The 19,225-nt window shown below is 42.4% G+C and overlaps 1 protein-coding gene across 6 annotated transcripts in view; it reads right to left on the bottom strand.

The window, feature by feature from the left end:
• SLC4A10 (solute carrier family 4 member 10) overlaps window positions 1-19,225 on the bottom strand; it is a 289,049-nt gene that overhangs the window by 59,822 nt on the left and 210,002 nt on the right. For all 6 annotated transcript variants that reach the window (XM_068245670.1, XM_068245665.1, XM_068245671.1 and 3 more), the window contains exons 8-10: window positions 11,674-11,831; window positions 8,136-8,223; window positions 1,850-1,996 (exon numbers count right to left, since the gene is read on the bottom strand). In XM_068245670.1, coding sequence (XP_068101771.1) covers window positions 1,850-1,996; window positions 8,136-8,223; window positions 11,674-11,831 — 393 coding nt within the window. The remainder of the gene's footprint in view (window positions 1-1,849; window positions 1,997-8,135; window positions 8,224-11,673; window positions 11,832-19,225) is intronic.

The raw sequence follows: 19,225 nt of genomic DNA, 5'->3' as shown, positions 1-19,225 counted from the left end.
GACAAAATTGTCAAAATGTAGAAGTTTGGCTATAGAGTCTATGTCCTTTAGATGGCTGTGGACATAAGATCTAACTTGGGCTAATGCTAGGTAATGTTTTCCTGGAATATTATATTTAATCAGGAGCTCACGTGAAGTGTACCATCGGTGGTTTTTCAAATCTAGAAGGTTTCCCAATCTGGCTACCCCTCTCCATTCCCAATCCTCAAATAAGTTATGAAATTTGGCGGGGTTAAAGGCCGGGCTACCATGTAAAGTCATATATTTGGATATGCGCCAAGGGAGCTTAAAGATTTTACGTACCTCCTTCCAGGTGACCACAGTGTCTCTGACCAGTGCATGGTACCTCAGGCGAGTAGGTATGACTGCCCAGTTAGAATGCAATAGGCCTGCTAATGACCAGGGGGCAGCAATATCTGTCTCTAATGATGTATTAGAAATACCTTCTGTTTAAAGAAGGCAAACTTTTGCTTTCGGGAGAACAAAATGTAGACCTTTCAAAGCAGATTAATAATCACAGGGGAACAAACACGGTATTAACCTCCTGAGCGGTATGGACGAGCTCAGCTCGTCCATTACCGCCGGAGGGTGCCGCTCAGGCCCTGCTGGGCCGATTTTTATCAAATAAAAAGCAGCACACGCAGCCGGCACTTTGCCAGCCGCGTGTGCTGCCTGATCGCCCCAGCCGCCCGAGCCCTGCGCAGCTGGACCAATCAGTTCCGACCAGCGCTAAGGGCTGGATCGGAGGCGGCTGACGTCCATGACGTCACCGCGCTCGTCGCCATGGCGACGAGGCAAGTCAAACAAGGAAGGTTGCTCATTGCAGCCTTCCTTGTTACTTCTGATTGCCGGAGGCAATCAGAAGAACGCATTCGGAGCGCTTTCAGTTGGCTGCATGAAATAGTTTTTTTTTTAATTTAAAAAAAAACCCTCCCGCAGCCGCCCTGGCGATCTCAATAGAACGCCGGGGAGGTTAAAAAATGAAGGATAAAAACAAATGGAACTCGGGGAAAATGTATCCTTTGCATTGTGGAAATGTTATTGAAGGTAGTGGCAGGAGGATAAATAAATGAAGGCTTTATAAATTAGGGGAATCTTCTGATGGTGAATTTGTTACACAGCAATGTTGAATGGAATCCTAGGTTTTGTAAGAGTGAACAGAGGTTCCAGCAGGATAAAAGGTTCTAAAAGGCTTAAAAACCCTCAGGAGGTGTTGGTGGACTCGCCTCCCTGAAGTAGACAAGATACCATCTTTTTTTTGACAACAGGCTTATTAATATACTCCAAAACAAACAGTGCAATGTGTTTCATGGGTATGTTCCCGCTTCCTCAGGCAATAAACAGATAGGATAACACAGTATAGTCTCAAGGTCACGAATAGCGCGTCTGTCTGTGGGCAACGCGTTGCACTGTTTGTTTTGGAGTATATTAATAAACCTGTTGTCATAAAACTGATGGTATCTTGTCTGCTTCGGGGAGTCGAGTCCACCACCACCTCCTGAGGGATTTTAAGCCTTTTAGAACCTTTTATCCTGCTGGCGCCTCTGTTCACTCTTACATTACCAATATCCACCCATGGTGGAGGTGTTGATCCCCATTTTTTCCTTATCTACAGAGAGCGACTTTTAATCCTGAGTGAGGACAGGTCTAATCTCCTCACCTGCCTATACAGTGGTTACCTAGGCGGTAACCCACATTTGTGACTATATACATTATATACTTTTCATTTCCAACTCCTTGTTTTGCATACTACACTATATTGGGCTCTCGGTATTTCTTTTGTCTTTATCGGAATCCTAGGTTTGTCTGTGATCATTGTGAGTGGGAGCCAAAATACTGAATGACTTACCTGCGATGGAACGTTTTTAGGTGGTTCTATACGAATAGAGGGGTCCCATTCTCCAGGTGGAAGTACTGTCACTTGATCAAGAAATTCATCAATTCCAGAAACCAGATCATTGCGATCCTTCGCTTTATACGCAACATCATGAAACACCTGTTACATCAAGATATGAAACATGCAAATGAACGAGGCCCCAGTTAAAAACACAATGCTATACACAGATCCATGTTTAGACAGCAGTTTAGAATGGCCTAAAGGTGGCCACACACCTGTCGGATTATCTAATATGGGAGACTAATTGATTAATTTATGATTAAATAAAAATAGATATCATTTTTATTCAATCATACATGAATCAATTAATCTCCCATATTGGATAATCTGACACTTTTTTTCAAGGCATGGGATGTAGTGTGTTTAGATTTATTCACTTGGTTGATCATTCATTTCACTCTGTCACAGCAGATTGGATTTATTAGTCAGCAAGGAGACCTTTATATTTTCTTTCATTCAGGATATATTCATATTCTACATATTCCACTATATAAAGGGCATGGATTAACATTTTCTTATTATTACCTATATGGTATTCTGCACATGGTGATCCGCATATTCTTAATAATAAAGGGTTTCATATATGCCTGTCTACATTTAATCTGGCATTCTTTAAAGTGGATCCGAGGTGAACTTTTACTCATTGCATAATTGTGTTCCTTTCCTATTGTTTATAGGGCATTCCTCAAGCCAAATACTTTTTTGTTTTTGTTTTAATACTCTAATTCCCTATAAACTAAACAAGCCACGCCCACAGCTTCTCCAGAGAGCCTTGGTAGTAGCAAGGGCTCATGGGAGCTCAGTCTGGGCAGGGGGAGGGGGAGGTGTTACTAGCCATTGATTTCAGAGGCAGAGGGGAGGAGGGAGGAGGAGGGGGGATTAGGTTTTTTTTCACAGGCTGAGTGCTCCAGATACAGATAAGCCGGCCTCTGTGTAATGTTTACAAACAACATGGCTGCTGTCATTGTATCACAGGAAGAAATAATCATTTTCTATTAAATCTGTTTGCAGCTAGATTTGCTGTGTAAACTATCTAAACTTTAGATAAGATATATAGACAAGTTACTTGTTATAGTTAGTTTTTCATCTCGGATCCGCTTTAACTTCAAACTGCCCAGTTTACACAAGGGGCTTGATTCACTAAACCGTGATAACTCAAATATCACACCTTATCAAAAATATCACACCTTATCAAAATCAACATGCCTTATCAGAGTAGCATAGCAAGCGCTACAAACCCGCAGGGGCTCAGGGCAGGACGAGTGTCATTACCAATTAGCAGGCATAAGTTCTCAGCGCTCGCTATGCTACTCTGATAAGGCGTGTTAACTTTGATAAGGTGTGATGTCTTTGATAAGGTGTGATATTTGAGTTATCACGGTTTAGGCTACTTGCACACCAAGACGTTGCGTTAGGTGCTACGTTAAGGTCGCATAACGTGCACCTAACACAACGTATGGTGCTGCAAGAGCCGATGGTAGAGTGAGCCGCGTTAGGCGGCTCGATTCCTATAATGTCTCCCAGAGTGGCGCTGATTGGCCAGCGGGTCCACGTGATGCGGAGCGAGACACTCCGCATCACGTAGTCCCGCCGGCCAATCAGCGCCCGCCAGTGCAGTGAATATTAAGTAGCCATGTGCGCGGCTACTGTAGCTGGCTCTCCCCGCCTCCTCTCCGCCCCCACTGCGCATGTGCAAACAGTCTAACGCGGCTATAGCCGCTACAACGCCGTAGCATGCTGCACTTTGCGGAGAACGTGCAGCGTTACATGTAACGCAACGTGGGCTGTGTGAACAGCCCACTTGTGTTACATTGCTGTGCGTTGGGGGAGCGTTACAGGCGCACTAACGTGCGCCTGTAACGTCTTGGTGTGTAAGCAGCCTTAGTGAATCAAGCCCAAGCTGTGCACACATTAAACATTTGGGTTGTGAAGTCTTATTTAACCCTCAATTCAATTATTTCAATTGCATCGCCCAGGAGGGGGCGCAGCACTTTTTAAAAATTGTTTTCTTTTTAAAATTATGTAGCGAGCCCTGGGCTCGCTACATTATAGCCGCTGCGCAGCGGCATCCCCCCACCCACTCCGATCGCCTTCGGCGATCAGAGTAAGCAGGAAATCCCATTCAGAACGAGATTTCCTGCTGGGCTTCACCAGTCGCCATGGCGACGGGGCGGGATGACATCACCGACGTCATGGACATCGTGACGTCAGAGGGAGTCACGATCCACCCCTCAGCGCTGCCTGGCACTGATTGGCGTCTGGGGGGGGGGGGGGCTGCGTGGCACGGCGGGTAACGGCAAATCGGCGGCGATCGGAAGTTACATGCAGCTAGCAAAGTGCTAGCTGCGTGTAACAAAAAAAATTATGCAAATCGGCCCACCAGGGCCTGAGAAATCCTCCTGCGCGATATACCTTGAGCTCAGCTAGGGATTATCGCCCAGGAGGTTAAGGCTGAGATTTGTTTAAAGTTGAAGCCCCATCTACACGATACGATTCAATTACAATTCTATTTACGATCCGATTAAATCCGACATGTCCAATCGGGATTCGATTCAATTCAATTCGATTTGCCATTGTTTTGTAATCAGATCGTAAATAGAATCGTAATCTAATTGCACAAAGAATCGTATCGTGTAGATTGGGCTTTAGACTTGCTACACGTCAGATAAAAAAAATAAACTGTCTTCTAGCTAAATACAGAACTGTTTAGGCTGACTCATTAACTTGTATTAAACAACAGTATAAAATATATATTTCTTTATAACCCTATGATAATCATGCATGTATAGTATTAATCAGAACACACTTAGAATCATACTGAATCAGACAGCCCTAGGATCTTCATATCCTACATGTAAAGGGAAGATAAAAATGATATCTATTTGTAGTCAATCGTAAATGAATCAATTAATCTCCCATATTGGATAATCTAACACACCATACAATTAAAAGATCCAGTTTTACACCAATTCGATATTTATGATCAGTTGTTTTGAAAAAAATCGAAATGGTGGGGGGCCCGGCAGCGGCGGCGCTAGGTCGATTTCCGATAGATTTAATTTGATAATTTGTCTGCAGTGTATGGGCAGGCAATAGATTACTCTCTGATTATATTTGACTAGCAGTGCTTACAATTAACCTAATCCAAGAATTTATGTTACATCTGACCTTCTGACCAAACTTTATTTTTCCGATATACAGAATTTACCATTCTTCACTTATTTGCAGAGAGGTACATTTTATACATGCAGAAATGTGCATGTGCGTCTCTCACTTAATCAGGATCTGAGAAAGCCTTGTAGAATGCTTGTTAGAGTATTGCATGGTTATATATTCATAGCTTTCCTCAGCTTCCACCTTCCCACATTTAGATAAAGGCTGGGTTATGTCTCAGCACATATTCTTGCAGTTATCAAGCAAGCTTGACCTGGTCTCACGTACTGACAACAAACTCTTCAAGTTTTCATGAAGCCTTTCAAACTTTATTATCTCCTCTCTACCCAGAACATTCCTGGAGTCCCAGACAGCACTGGACTAAAGGTGGCATACTGTACATCTCTCAACTTGGTAGGCAACTGAACATCTGATTCGATAATTATTATTGAATCAGATGAAAATTGGTCCTGCCATGAGCCAGCCCAGTGTAACCAATTTTGGGCTGAAATTGGTCGCATGCATCAATCGGACGGACATGCTGCAAGATGTCGGGCTGTCATGGTCAATCGGGTACATGTCGGGAATGGTGAGCTATATTGGGATGAGACACAAATGCGCCAAAACCCTCTGCCCTGTTTCCACTAGAGTAAAAATGTGCCCCCGTATGTATATTTATACACTACCTGTTCCTTGTCCCCCACAACGCTTTGCCCATCCGTCTTTGGAATCCCCCGGTCTTCCATCAGCGGTATACGCTCCACCGGCATACAGCAACAAGCGCCATCACACAAGCGCCACGTGCTATAGGCAGGCGGTGTGTATAGCCATGTTAACCATGTCAGTTAACTATGTAAGCAGATTGCTGTGGGGAAACATGCAACTTGTGGTCCTTGTGTTTGCATTGATGCCTAACCAACTAGACCTTGGTTGTTATTCTGTGCTACCTTTCATCGCCTATTTTACCCACTCTTAAAGGACTTACGAGCTGAAATGAAAAAAAAAAGTTAATTACCGTAGTGCACTGTTAGACCTCTGTGTAGACGATCAGTGCCTCCCTTGTACTTTCCAGACCCCCTGTTATCTTAATCCTCTTATAATTATATGATCTCTGTGTACTATAATCGTCGCTTTAAAATCCCTCTGCCTGCTCAGTTCAAATAGACGTGGCTGCGTAGGATAACAGCCCTGCCCGCAGCTCATCGTCACTCCGTACACTGAGTCATAAGTCATGTGGGCGTCACCACATGATGGGGGACACTTTTATTATCATGCAAAATAGTGTGGCAACATTTATTTTTTTTTACATTTTTTTTTTTTTTCATAAAAAAATGTTGCCACGCTATTTTACATGATAATAAAAGTGTCCCCCATCAGTTATAAATGATTTTGAATTCAATTACTTACACTGCAAATCTCCTGTAAACAAATGCTGTTACTAGGTTACCTTCTTCCTCTCTCAGCGCTTCTGTTCTATGCTGAGGGGGCACGGCTGGCTTGAAGTGAAGTCAGTCATGTGGGGGGTCATGTGGTGACGCCCACATGACTTATGACTCAGTGTACGGAGTGACGATGAGCTGCGGGCAGGGTTATAATCCTACGCAGCCACGTCTATTTGAACTGAGCAGGCAGAGGGATTTTAAAGCGGCGATTATAGTACACAGAGATAAGGCGACCCTGGGCTGGGTCGGGGCCATATAATGATAAGAGGATTAAGATAACAGGGGGTCTGGAAAGTACAAGGGAGGCACTGATCATCTACACAGAGGTCTAACAGTGCACTAAGGTAATTAACTTTTTTTTTCATTTCAGCTCGTAAGTCCTTTAAGCCATGTTGGTCTGTGGGGATTAAATATATTTCAGTGTTACTGGTGTCTGCATGACTTTAAGAGGCAGGGTGCCACTTCAGGCAGTAATCAGTGATGAAGTCTGCCTCGGTAGATATATAGGATTTCTCAAGAGCCCCTCCTCTGCTTTAGAATTCCCTTCCTAAAATTTGTCATGCACTGATACCTCAACCCTGGTTGAAAAGAAACTTCAGGTATGACTCCACCTCCTCTTTTCTCACTATTCCTTTAGTATTGTAAGTAGGGATGGTCAGAAATGCTCATTTCCAATTCTGAGGAAATTCCGATTTCCACTACTGCCAATTTCTGTTTTTTAGATTTCTGAGGAGTATTTTATTAGTCATTTTTTTTTTGCATTATAGAATGCTAAAAATGAAAAAAAAAATGGTAAAACAAAAATAAAAAAATTGGAAAGCAGAAAATAAATCTTGTGATTGGTCTGAAATTACCACAGTGATTCAATTTTTGCTGAAAAATTCAGCATTCTCTGGTTGGTCCAATGCTTCAGAGTTCTGTGCTTGGGCTAAAATTACTAAGTTGCGGTAAATCAGATTCCCACGGAATTCCGATCGGAGATGCAGAAATTTCAACTCTGCGAAATCCGTATGAGTATCCCCAATTGTAAGCTCTCAAGGGCAGGGTTCTCTGTCTTTTGTGTCTTGTCAGTTGCTGTAAGTTCTTAGTTATCACTATACAATTGTCACTATAATTTATTACATTATCTACATTATACAACATTGGGCTTGATTCACAAAGCGGTGCTAACTGTTAGCACGCCTGTGAAAAGCCCCTTAGCACGCCTAAAAGAGCTTTTCGCACACTAATTTGCACGCGAAACGCATCGCGTGCAGTTATGCGTGCAAAATTTTACGCGTGTAAACCTTTATGCGCACAGTAAACCTTTATGCGCGCATAAAGGTTTACGCGCGTAAAGTTTTGCGCGCATAATTTTGCACGCGATTTCTTAAAGCTTTGTGCGTGCTAACTACTTAGCACCCTAGTTAGCACGCCCAAAGCCTTTAGGCGTGCTAACTAGGTTAGCACCGCTTTGTGAATCGAGCCCATTGAATGTTTTATGTTTTGTTTTTTAGCACCAAGAAAGATGATGACGCTATATAAATCAATAATAATAATATGTTCGCTACACGTGTTTACGTTTCTTTAATTTGTGGCCTGACACAGGGCCTTGATAAGCATCTAACAAGGAGGCCCCTTTTATGAATGTCGAAAATAATTACCTCATCTGTCATCAGAGTAGCAATTGACCTTCCGATTTCATGATACTGCTGTCCCTTTCCTAGCGGTCCCAGAAGTATAAACAGAAATCTGCATATAAGAAATATGTCAGTTATCAAAAGACAGAAACAGCCTTCTATTAAATAATATAACATAGGAGAAAAATGATCATCTTTACTCAACACAAATAGCAGTGGCATACTCAAGTAATCATAGCATTGCTTTAATACAGCAAGCTACATTCATTTGTCTTATTTAGCTTTGTGCATTATATTTTTATTCCACTCTTTGGTTACTCCAGCAAAAGTAGCATAACATATTGTTACGGCTGTACTGTATATGGATACACATATAAAAGGTTGTTCATAAGCTAATTATGTCATTTCAATAAAGTTTTGAGTTGAAAAATCTATATAGGTTTCCTGATGTGCTTTGATCTTCATCCAAGTCATAATGCATCTGAAATAACGCATGTGTGTAACAGAAAGATTGTATATGTGTTAGAATAATCTAGAAATCTACAAATTAAATCAATTCTCCTTAGGTCACAGCCATGGCTATAATTTGGGTAATCAAACTTAATACAGGTGATCTCAGACTTATGAACACCCGACTTATGAGTGACCCATCATCGATATGAACTACCTGACCCTGACGCGATTGCGTCATTTCCCTCATTTCTGCGCGTGGGAAGTTTAAAGAAGCAGCTTCAAATTTCCCCCAAGTCCCGGCATGTGTCCCTCGCAGCAGCAGCATTGTTGGACTCACCTCCAAACCGAGTCCAGCGATGTCGTCTTCCTCTCTCCGCCACCGGTCGGATCTTGTGAATGGCAGCAGTACTGTACACCAGAGTGAGCAGTGAAGATTTTCAAAGGTGTGTTTATTCACCAACATCTTGAATATAAAGCCAGCATCCGGTATTTATGGCAGGATGTAATTATAGCTTTCTATAAAAGTATTTGTGTACACACAGCGTAGCAAGACACCCTCAAGAGAAACGGTGCCTACACTGTGGCTGGGTAAAGGCACAATGGACAGTCACTGTTTTGAGCGGTGTCCCGCTCTCATGTCAAGTGCAGTCGTACCACTGCACTTGAAAAACGTTGGGACACCGCTTGAAACGACAACTGTGTGAGTACCACTGCACTTGACAAAGAGCTGGACACATCTCGAAATGGCAACTGTCCGTTGTGCATTTACCCAGCCACAGTGTAGGCACAGTTTCTCTTGAGAGTGTCTTGCTATGCTGTGTGCATCTAATAGCGAACAATTTTATTGAAGGCTATAATTACATCCTGCCATAAATACTGGATGCTGGCTGTATATTCACGGTGTTGGTGAATAAACACACCGTTGAAAATCTTCAGTGCTGATCACCCTACTCATTTGAAGATTGCAGTCTGTCGAGACATACAGACAAGAATAGGCACAAAGGACTCTATGCAAGATATGTGTGGCATTCAAGAGATACATATTACACTAGAGGGAACAGAAAGTGGGGTGGTTAGATGAGACGAGCAGCGCTGGACTTGGGATAGAAGGTGAGTTCAACATTGCTGCTGTTGGAAAGAAAGGGGTACAGGGGCCAGAGGCAGAGGGGGTACAGAGGCACAGAGGGGACAAAGACGCAGAAATGACAGAGACACTGAGGGGACAGATGTACATATTCTACAAAGAGACACATTGGGGACAGACACAGAAGTGACAGAGGCACTGAAGGGACAAAGGGGGGCAAGGCACAGAGGGCACAAATAGACACAGAGGGTACAAAAACACAGAAGGGACAGAGACACAGAGGAACAAAGAGACACAGAAGGGAGAGATGCACTGAGTGGACAAAGGGGCACAGAGACACAGATGAGACAAAGAGGGGCAGAGGAACAGAAGGGACAGAGGGGACAAAGAGGAACATAGGCACAGAGGGGGACAGAGCCGCAGAGGGGGACAGAGAGACAAAGAAGTAGACAGAGAGGCAAAGAATGAGACATAGAGGCACAGAGGGGAAAAAAGGCACTGAAGGCGATAAACATGCATTAGGGGGACAGAGAGACACAGAGGGGGACACTGTAGTCAAAAGGGGGAATAGAGGTGTAACAGTGTTCCAACTTAAGAACAGATTCAAATTAAGAACGAACCTTAAGTCCCTATCTTGTTCGATAACTGGGGACTACCTGTATAGCAAATACTAAATGAAATGTTTTGAAATAGAAAAAAATGTAATCGCATACAGACAAGACTTAAACGGGACATGTTCACATTGTTATCCTTTAATATGGTTTTCCTTTTTGATTGCTTTTTATGAATGACTCTATGGCCATAGCAAATAGCAAGAGAAAGAGGAAACAGCAGAGTTGCATGCCTCTATAAATCATAACCATTGGAGAGATGTGGGACAGGTGTTTCAATTTCTCCTCCTCATTTGTTTAGTTGACTCCAACTCTTCGTGACCATATGTACTTCTGCTTGACAGAAGTGTCTGTCAATCACTGCTTCTTTCAGCTGTTGCATAGCCATAGGCATGTTCATAGCTTCACATATGCTGTCTATCCATCTTAGCCTCTGCCATGCTCTTCATCTTTTGCCCTCACTTTTTCCCAGCATCAAGGATTTCTCAAAGAATCTGGTCTTCTCATTATGTCACCAAAGTATTTGAAATTTAGCAGTAGTATCAACCCTTCTAGTGGACCTTCCTCATTCATGCGTACATATTGTAACACTGCCGGTGAGTTGGGCACAGGGTGAGCCGAATGACGGCTCACCCTGCTGCTCAAATCCCCTGTGGCGTTAAATGCTATTCCCCCTCCGAGTCGTAGCAACTCGGAGGGAGAAGTAGTTGGGTGTCGGCAATCACCGGAACTCAAAATTAGCCTTGCGCAGCCGTGGAGTACAGCATTGTTGCTATAGTGGTGTCCACCTCAGGCACCACGCGGCCCGTGCACAGAGCCAAAAGCACCTGCTTTGTCATGCTTTCTCAGTCAGAAAGCACTTGGCCACAATTGCCAGAAGGAACCTTTTGGACGCATTTTGTTGAGGAAGCATAGAGGCAACCTGCACTGGAATGGGGTCTGTAGGAGTGTTCTGTTCAAAAGTCACGGATGCAGAATAACTGCAACTAGGTTTAGTTACAGGCTACAGCAGCTCTGTATGTTTAGCCATGCTTTGCTTTGTACCTTCAGCATACACAGACAGGCAGGACAAGAGACAACAATCTAAAATAGCATAGATAATCTTATGCAGTCCTGCAGGCCAGAAGAAGGAATGCCACAAGTAGGATATTTATTGTACACTGATGGGCACAGATGAATTGTTCAGAGCCATTGTTTAATAGAGATTGGTACGTTAAGAGGCAGAAAGGGGAGAGTAGTCGGTAACAGCTTTTCTGACATTATCATATAAGCATGGTCAACCAAAATCTTCTGAGATCAACACCTTTATAGGGATATCCTACCCACCCACACCTCTTAAATAGCCTTAGGTTTGCATGCAGCCACCTTCTACAAATGAAAGGTGCTTTGTAATTGTCCATTAGGCAGAAATTACCTCGTAGGAATGGGAACTTCTGTAAGGCCACTAAGCAGAACTGCTGGAGAAAGTCTAACAAAGGCGACAACAGCTCGATCCAAAAATTCCAGTTCACCAACTAAGATGTTTGAAGCTTCAGCTCCAGATGGAATCTTCTTCATAAAATGTAAATCAAACTACAAATGAAAGAAATAGAAAAGGTGAATAACTACTGACTGTAACTATCATATACGTATATACTGCAGATCCTTTCTTATCACCGTATGTATCGCCACAATTACCCACCATAGCCGATATTACTAGGGGCATCTAGTAGAAGCGCAGATTTTGTGTGAAACGGCCGTAAGGCTACCTGTGCCCAGCACCCACAGCTACCACACCACCTCAGATAATGGTATGTTCATGCATGTTTACGTTAAATGAATAATTTTGATGCCACAATTTGAAGATACACTGTATTGTATTGTTTACATGTGTTCCACCGCACTCTGGATTAAATAGCAATAGAAGCAGTTGTCTCCCTCTCCTCTCCTTTATCGTATTGCATCTATGGTGGTGCCCAAACTTCAATGGCACCTCCAATTTCCTGCTTCCAGCCACTCTTGGATTATTGTATCACTGCATTTGTGGAAGCAGACGAGAAATAATCACTCGGCGATGCATCTATAGCCACAAGGCAAATATTGTACTCGTACCATTCCCTATAGTGAGATTCTCTGACATGTCCTTAAAGGACACCCGAGGCGAAAATAAACGAATGAAATAAACAATTGTATTTACAGTATCTTCCTTCTCCTAAAAATGACTTTTTAAGATATTCCACAGTTTTATGTTTAAATCTACTTTTGAAGTTTTAACAGTTTTATTGTTTTTGCTCAATGACACATTCATTTAAGTATGCCAGAGCTAAAATCTATGAACTATTGACCCTTTTTATCTCTTTCCTGCTCTCAGAAGCCATTTTCTGCTACGAAAGTGTTTTATAGTTAGAATTTCTTATTAGTGAGTGTCACACTGTAGTCACTTCCTGTCTGAGTCAGGACTGAGTCAGCCACTAACATACCTGATATTTAACTCTTTCAGGCAGAGAAAGAAAAAAGGAACACAGCATAGTTATTTGTGTGCTTGGCACTGTACATACTCATGTCTATCTCATCATGTCACATGTCACCTCGGGTATCCTTTAAGGCAATAAGTACTGCTGCTCTCCCTGGGGCCCCACTGGAGTACTCTGTGTGTGCTCAGCTGTATGCTGGCTCCACCACTGACCCACCCTCCACCAGCACCTACTGTAACCTCTCCCACCCTCTGCCAGCACCCACTAATCTCTTCAACCCTCCATCAGCACCTATTGACCTCTACCAGCCTCCGCTAGCACCCACTGACCACTCCCACGCTCCACCAGCACCCACTGACCTCTAACACCCTCCACCAGTGGGTTCTCCCACCCTCCACCATCACACAGTGACCTCTCTCATCCCCCACTTATGCATTTATGTCTGAGGTAACATTTGTTGTATTTCATAGATGTGGAGGGAGTAATAAGTGCATTTCCCATGTGTCGGAGGTAACATTTTCTGCATTTTACATCTGTGGTAACGGTTTCTGCATTTCACATCTGTGATAACGGTTTCTGAATATCCAGTATGTGGTGTACTAGTTTCTACATTTCATATGTGTGCTAATGGTTTCTGCATTGACATTTAGGGTAAATGTTTCTACATTTCACGTGTGGTAATGGTAACAGGTAATGGTTTTGCGCGCTATACTTTCAGTTTGTCCCTGGTGCCTTCGATCTTTTAGGATCCTAGCAATGGCCCTGGAACTCCTCAACATATTCAGGACAATTCTAAAACTGTACATTGAACATAAATAAACTATGCCAACATTCCAGTGAAGGAATGATTTTTTCCACTAGAATTTCTAAATATTAACTATTGTACAATTAATTCCTTGCACTTTCTTACTACCGGTGGCAGCTCCCAGGTCTGGTTCCTTCTCTCCATTGTCTCAGAGCAGGTGACACCATTACCCTGCGTTGCTCAAACTGTGTCTTCTGTCTTCATTGGCTGATTATACTTAGGCATAGGGATGGTCGAAATTGCCCATTTCTGATTCTGCAGAAATTCCGATTTCCACCGATGCCAATTTCCATTTTTCTCATTGTCAGATTTCCGTTTTTTTTCTGATTTCCTATTTTCAAATTTTTTAAAAGTTTTTATAATTTTTTTCGTCAGAGAAAGCATAAAATGAAGGAAAAAAAATCAGAAGACCGGAAATCGGAAAAACAGAAAATCAGTCTTGTGATTGGTCTAAAATTATTGCGGTTATCCAATTTTTGAAGATAAATTCTGCATTCTCTGATTGGTCCAATGCTTCCGAGTTCTGTGAGTCGGCTATAATTAGAGTTGCAGTCAATCAGATTTCTGCGGAATTCCATTTTCTGTTTTTAACTGATTGGAAATTTCAATTCCACAGAATCGGAATGAGCATCCTTACTTGGGCGTCATGCTGGACAAAGAAGAGCTTTGTACTTTGCTTTTCTAAACTCCTCGTCTGGAGAAATTTACCGTTTATATGTGCACGGTCCACAGCAAGCTCTTTATTGTCCATGAATACTAAGCCTCTGATGACGCTGGCTTGAGCTGGGAAACATGCATCAGGCACTTATTACTTCCAAGATTACCCATAACATATATGTAATTAATTAATTTGTTAAAGTCATATTTATACCCTAAGTAGTTTGACAAAGATTGTATGTCCCAATGTACACTACTGGAACATAAAAATAATTGATCCGGTTTCTAGAGTGTGGAACTTCATCATTGCCACTTTCCATAAGGTGTGCAATTCTACTGACTTCACATTTTTTGCATCCCAAATCTTGTGGAGTCGGAGTTGAGGAGTCGGAGCAATTTTGGGTACCAGGGGTCGGAGTTGGTGGGTTCATAAACTGAGGAGTTGGAGTTGGTAGATTTTTGTACCGACTCAACAGTCCTGATTTTAACGTAATTTCTAATATCCAATAAATTGTTCCTATTCCTATCTTGACCTCTTCACGAGAGCAGGCTCTGGCTCTTTCAGGACCACAGGCCATTGTTTCTTTTTCCCTTTCTGATCATTGTGATTGGCTCAAGATGATCGGTAAACCAAGCTCAGCTGTGATCAGACAGCTGAGTTAAGTGGAGAACAGAAGTGCAATCGCAGCAGGAGCACTACTACTGAAATCTACGCACTGGCGGAGATAAATGGCTGCCATCAGTGTATCAAGTTAATCCTTCCAAATGTAGCTCCACTCCACATTAATCTCACACTTGTGTATGTCTAACCTCATCATCCTCACTTACGTTGCCTAACACTAATCAGAAATTCTTACCAACACTCTGCCCTCTTTCCTGATAGCACAATTTTGAATTTTGCACTTAATATGTCACTGCTGCCGATACTGACATATTAGTGTGGATAGCATAATCCGAATGGAGCAAAACAGGACAGGTCGAATCAGCTTATTTTGGTACAGAGCTTTGAGCGCCGCCCTAGGCCATAAATTAGAAATAAAAGAGGTAATTAGTCCACTGGCAATAGCTGGTACCCAAATTACTTATTCTCCCTCAAGCTGTGACAACTTGGAGGGGGAATAGTATTAACGCCAGCCAGTAGTTTGCCTGCATCAGGGTGTGCCATCTTGCGAATTTTGGCCGCAGCCATTTCAAATATATGCGGACAAGTGTCCTAATATATAACATTTGGAAATACATAGGCAAACTTTTTGAAAACGAGAGTTTTCTGTATTGCTTTGAAGTTCTCATGCTCGGGCAGTACAGATTGCAGAGGTATTTTTGTATTTTTTAACCTCTGTTCCCTTCCACCCTGCATAAGGTAATGTAAGGAAAACAAAGCAAAGATGGTCCTTTGTGGAATATCTTCAATGATCTGTACAACTTTTGTTTGGAAGGGGCTTCAGTCCCCTATTGTCCTCCCACTTCCCCGGGCCCCCACTTAACCATTCATAAATTATTTTTCATGATGGGCTAGTGGGAAAAACATTATCTTAAAAAAATCTCAGAAAAGATAACACTCTAATAAAAGCAATTAGAACACCCATAAGTACATCTTGAAGGTGCTTCTCTGACGTTCATTTTAGGAAAAAATAAAATCATACAGGAGTAGTGGTCTTGAAATAGAGTACAAAAATGTACATAGTAGTTTTTGAACTACCCGTATATTCCGGCGTATAAGACGACTGGCTATATAAGACGACCCCCCAACTTTTCCAGTTAAAATATAGAGTTTGGGATATACTCGCTGTATAAGATCATCCCTCTTCCAATGCACACCAAATAAAAATGAAAAAAACATCATATACTGGTGCCTTGTATGAACAGACACTGGTGCTGTACTGTATGTGGTACCCAGTATATAACTGTATATAGGCGATTGACTGGTTGGATTGGTCAACTCTCCGTCTTCTTAAGTAGATTGGTCAGCTCTCCTTGTCTACCTGTTTATCAGAGCGGTATGGAAGAATAGATTGCGCTGTGCCCATAACACACGCTTCTTTCACCCTTCTGGCCCACCCTTGTATCCTATTTACCTCCTTCTCTGCCTCTCAGATCTCGTACATATGTGCCTGCGCCGCTTCACTATAGTCCTCAGCAGTGAGATCTTAGAGTCGGTAACAGGATATGGCATATCACCCGGCATCAATGACACCCAGCATATAAGATGACCCCTGACTTTTCAGAATCTTATACGCCAGAATATACAGTATATTTTTAGGTTCTAATGATAACATATCTTGAATAATAACAAGCTATTGGGTGGCAACTCACTTTTTCCATCATTCGTGCAAACGTTACACTCATCTCCCATCATCTCATTTGATCCTGAACGCTAAGCTACTAAGCGCACCGCTTCTGTGCCCCCCTGCAGAGAATCGTCTAGCATTGGCGAAACACAACATCGCCTTAAGATGATGCTATCTGGACAGGGTCGGTGATGTCAGGTTCTGTCTATGATCTTTAATAAACTGGGCAGCGGCTGCAATAACCAAATTCTTCAGCCCTCTATAAAGACGGACACTTCGCACAGCCGCTTCATCAGCCATCTGTTTGGTTAGACAGCGGCGTGCAATCTCTCTTAACGCTTACAAGATTATCCATGCAAATGTAGCTGGCTTATTCCCAGATTTTGTGGAAAAAAAGCACCAGAGATTTCTCTGTTTTTGTCAAATATTTATATGTATCGTTTTCCAAAAAATTTAATAAAACAATATAGCAGGAGCCCAATTAGAAACAAAATATAAATCAGTTTACCATAATTAAAGCAGACCTATCACCTATATTCAAGTTTGCGTGTTTAAAGGAAACCTGGACTAAAAATTAAATGTCAGAATAAACATACACATGTCATACTTACCTCCCGTGTAGTCTACTCCTCAATCTCTTTCTCTTCTCCTGCATCCTGCTTGTCCACTGTGATCAGTGGAATTCTCAGTCCTCCATTTTAAAAATGGCCATTACCTCATAACATCTTCCTGTTCAGCACACTGTTAAAAACTGTAATATCGCCCACGTGAGCCATAGGGAAACATGGACATTGCCTTGCTCATCAGTTGTCCTTCCAGTTATAACGGACAGCAACTAATATATTTCAGCTCTGACAAAATCTTGTCAGAACTAGAAGAAATCATTGTTAGAATAATATGGTGAACTTCTATGAAGAACTGACTGTGAGGTAAGTATGTCATATTAATTTGCAGGTGCATCATGTGTTAATTTTATATAATTTTTCCCTTTAAATTGATTTCATATCAGAATATCCAGTAGTAGCAATATTGATTTAAGGAAATAGTAACTTCATCAGGAAAATAACATCCCAGAAACTTCCAATTAGGAACTTTGCCTCCCATGAGCACTATGGGAGGGGAAGGTCATCTGTAGAATGTAAAGCAGGGGTCTCAAACTCGTGGCCCGCGGGCCATTTGCAGCCCTCGATACAATATTTTGTGGCCCTCGCTGGCAAAAGCTTCCTTATAGTTCGCTTCAGTGCTCCCAAGTAATCCGCCGCATCCCAGCCGCTAAACGAGGGCTGCAGAGCCCCAAAATTGCCGAAAGTATGGGGATAAATACCTGGACTTTCTTATCACTATGTGCTAATGGTTCTGAACTCCTATACCTCATCTCACATTAGGTTTATAGCTAACAGTGCCCTTGAATTAACACTAAAATACCTCATTGAGTGAGCTATGATGAAGTCCGCACTATATGATACATTTTTCATGGTTCAATTGATTGTGTCTTACTCATGATGTACTGTAACTGACAAAAATGCTGTACTGTTCTATTGCTTGTTATTTTCCCTTTTGAACAAATAAAGAATATACAAAAAAAAAATTGCCCGGGGGGCAATCCGCCGACATTTCCTGGAAGGGGCAGAGCTTTCAGCTTCAGCTCTGCCCCTCCTGACGTCAATCGCCGCCCCTCTCTCTGAAGGAAGAGTGAGAGGGGCGGGCAGAGGCGGCGATGCGCCGCGATTGTAAAATTCCTTATGCGGCCCAGCCTCATCCTGACTTTGCCTCCTGCGGCCCCCCCAGGTAGATTGAGTTTGAGACCCCTGATGTAAAGTATGCATGAAGCCATTAGGAAGCTTGGCCATATACATGATATACCATCAGAGGAGGACACTCTCACAGTGAGTCTCTTGAAATTCTACCATTTCCAGGCAGTAGAGAATATAGAAATGATTAAATTGGAATTAGGGTCAAAACTTTTTTCTTGTATCACAGGATGGAGCAAGACTGGATGAAAGTCCCTGTCATGGCCACATAACTTTCTGTGTCCATTAGTTGAAACGTCCCCTACCCTATCATCAACTGACCAAAACAAGTATACAAAAATCTAAGCTCTGCCACTGGCTGCCTACACAGGACTAGAAAATACTGCATTCTTAACTTCTACCTCTCAATCCAGTGATAATAGACAAGTAATGGCTAACATGTTTCAGACCTTCTGGGAGGATATCTGTAAAAAACAGTTACATACTCCCCTAAGAAGAGGGAAGGCTCTGGTTCCATAAGGGCCTTCCTGGTCCTCTCTGTGTTCCTTTGTTTCACAATCACCCCCCCCCCTCCCCCCCACCCCTTTCTAACATCTAACTTAAATGTAGAACAACTTCGGGTCTACTCAGAAGGCTATGGAAGTACTTGGGTCTCTGAGTATGTCCGAAGATGCAGATGTGTAATGTGTGTGCAGTACTGAGCAGATCTTCTTGTCTCTGTAAGTATTTAGAGACCCAAAGGCGCAGCCAGCAGGAAATTTGAACGGGAGTCCTGCAGGAGAATAAAGCGATGCAGAGAGGACTTGGAATCTTCTAAGGAATCCACAACCTTTTTAGCTAAGTAAGTAACTTTTTTCGTTATTGAGGTTACAAGTATCCTTTAAGGACGTGGTCCAAAACATGTTAGCTGTTTTACTTGTCTCAATAAAAGCGAACATTTTCCTTCCATGTGAGTATGGTTTTCATACCAAGCTAGAATATACACGTTGCCTGCAGATGGTGTTTAAACATG

The sequence above is a fragment of the Hyperolius riggenbachi genome, chromosome 7 (genome assembly GCF_040937935.1).
Source record: "Hyperolius riggenbachi isolate aHypRig1 chromosome 7, aHypRig1.pri, whole genome shotgun sequence".
In the NCBI taxonomy this organism is placed as follows: domain Eukaryota; kingdom Metazoa; phylum Chordata; class Amphibia; order Anura; family Hyperoliidae; genus Hyperolius; species Hyperolius riggenbachi.
Note: the sequence above shows the minus strand (reverse complement) of the source record. Positions and strands in the feature narration are given on the sequence as shown.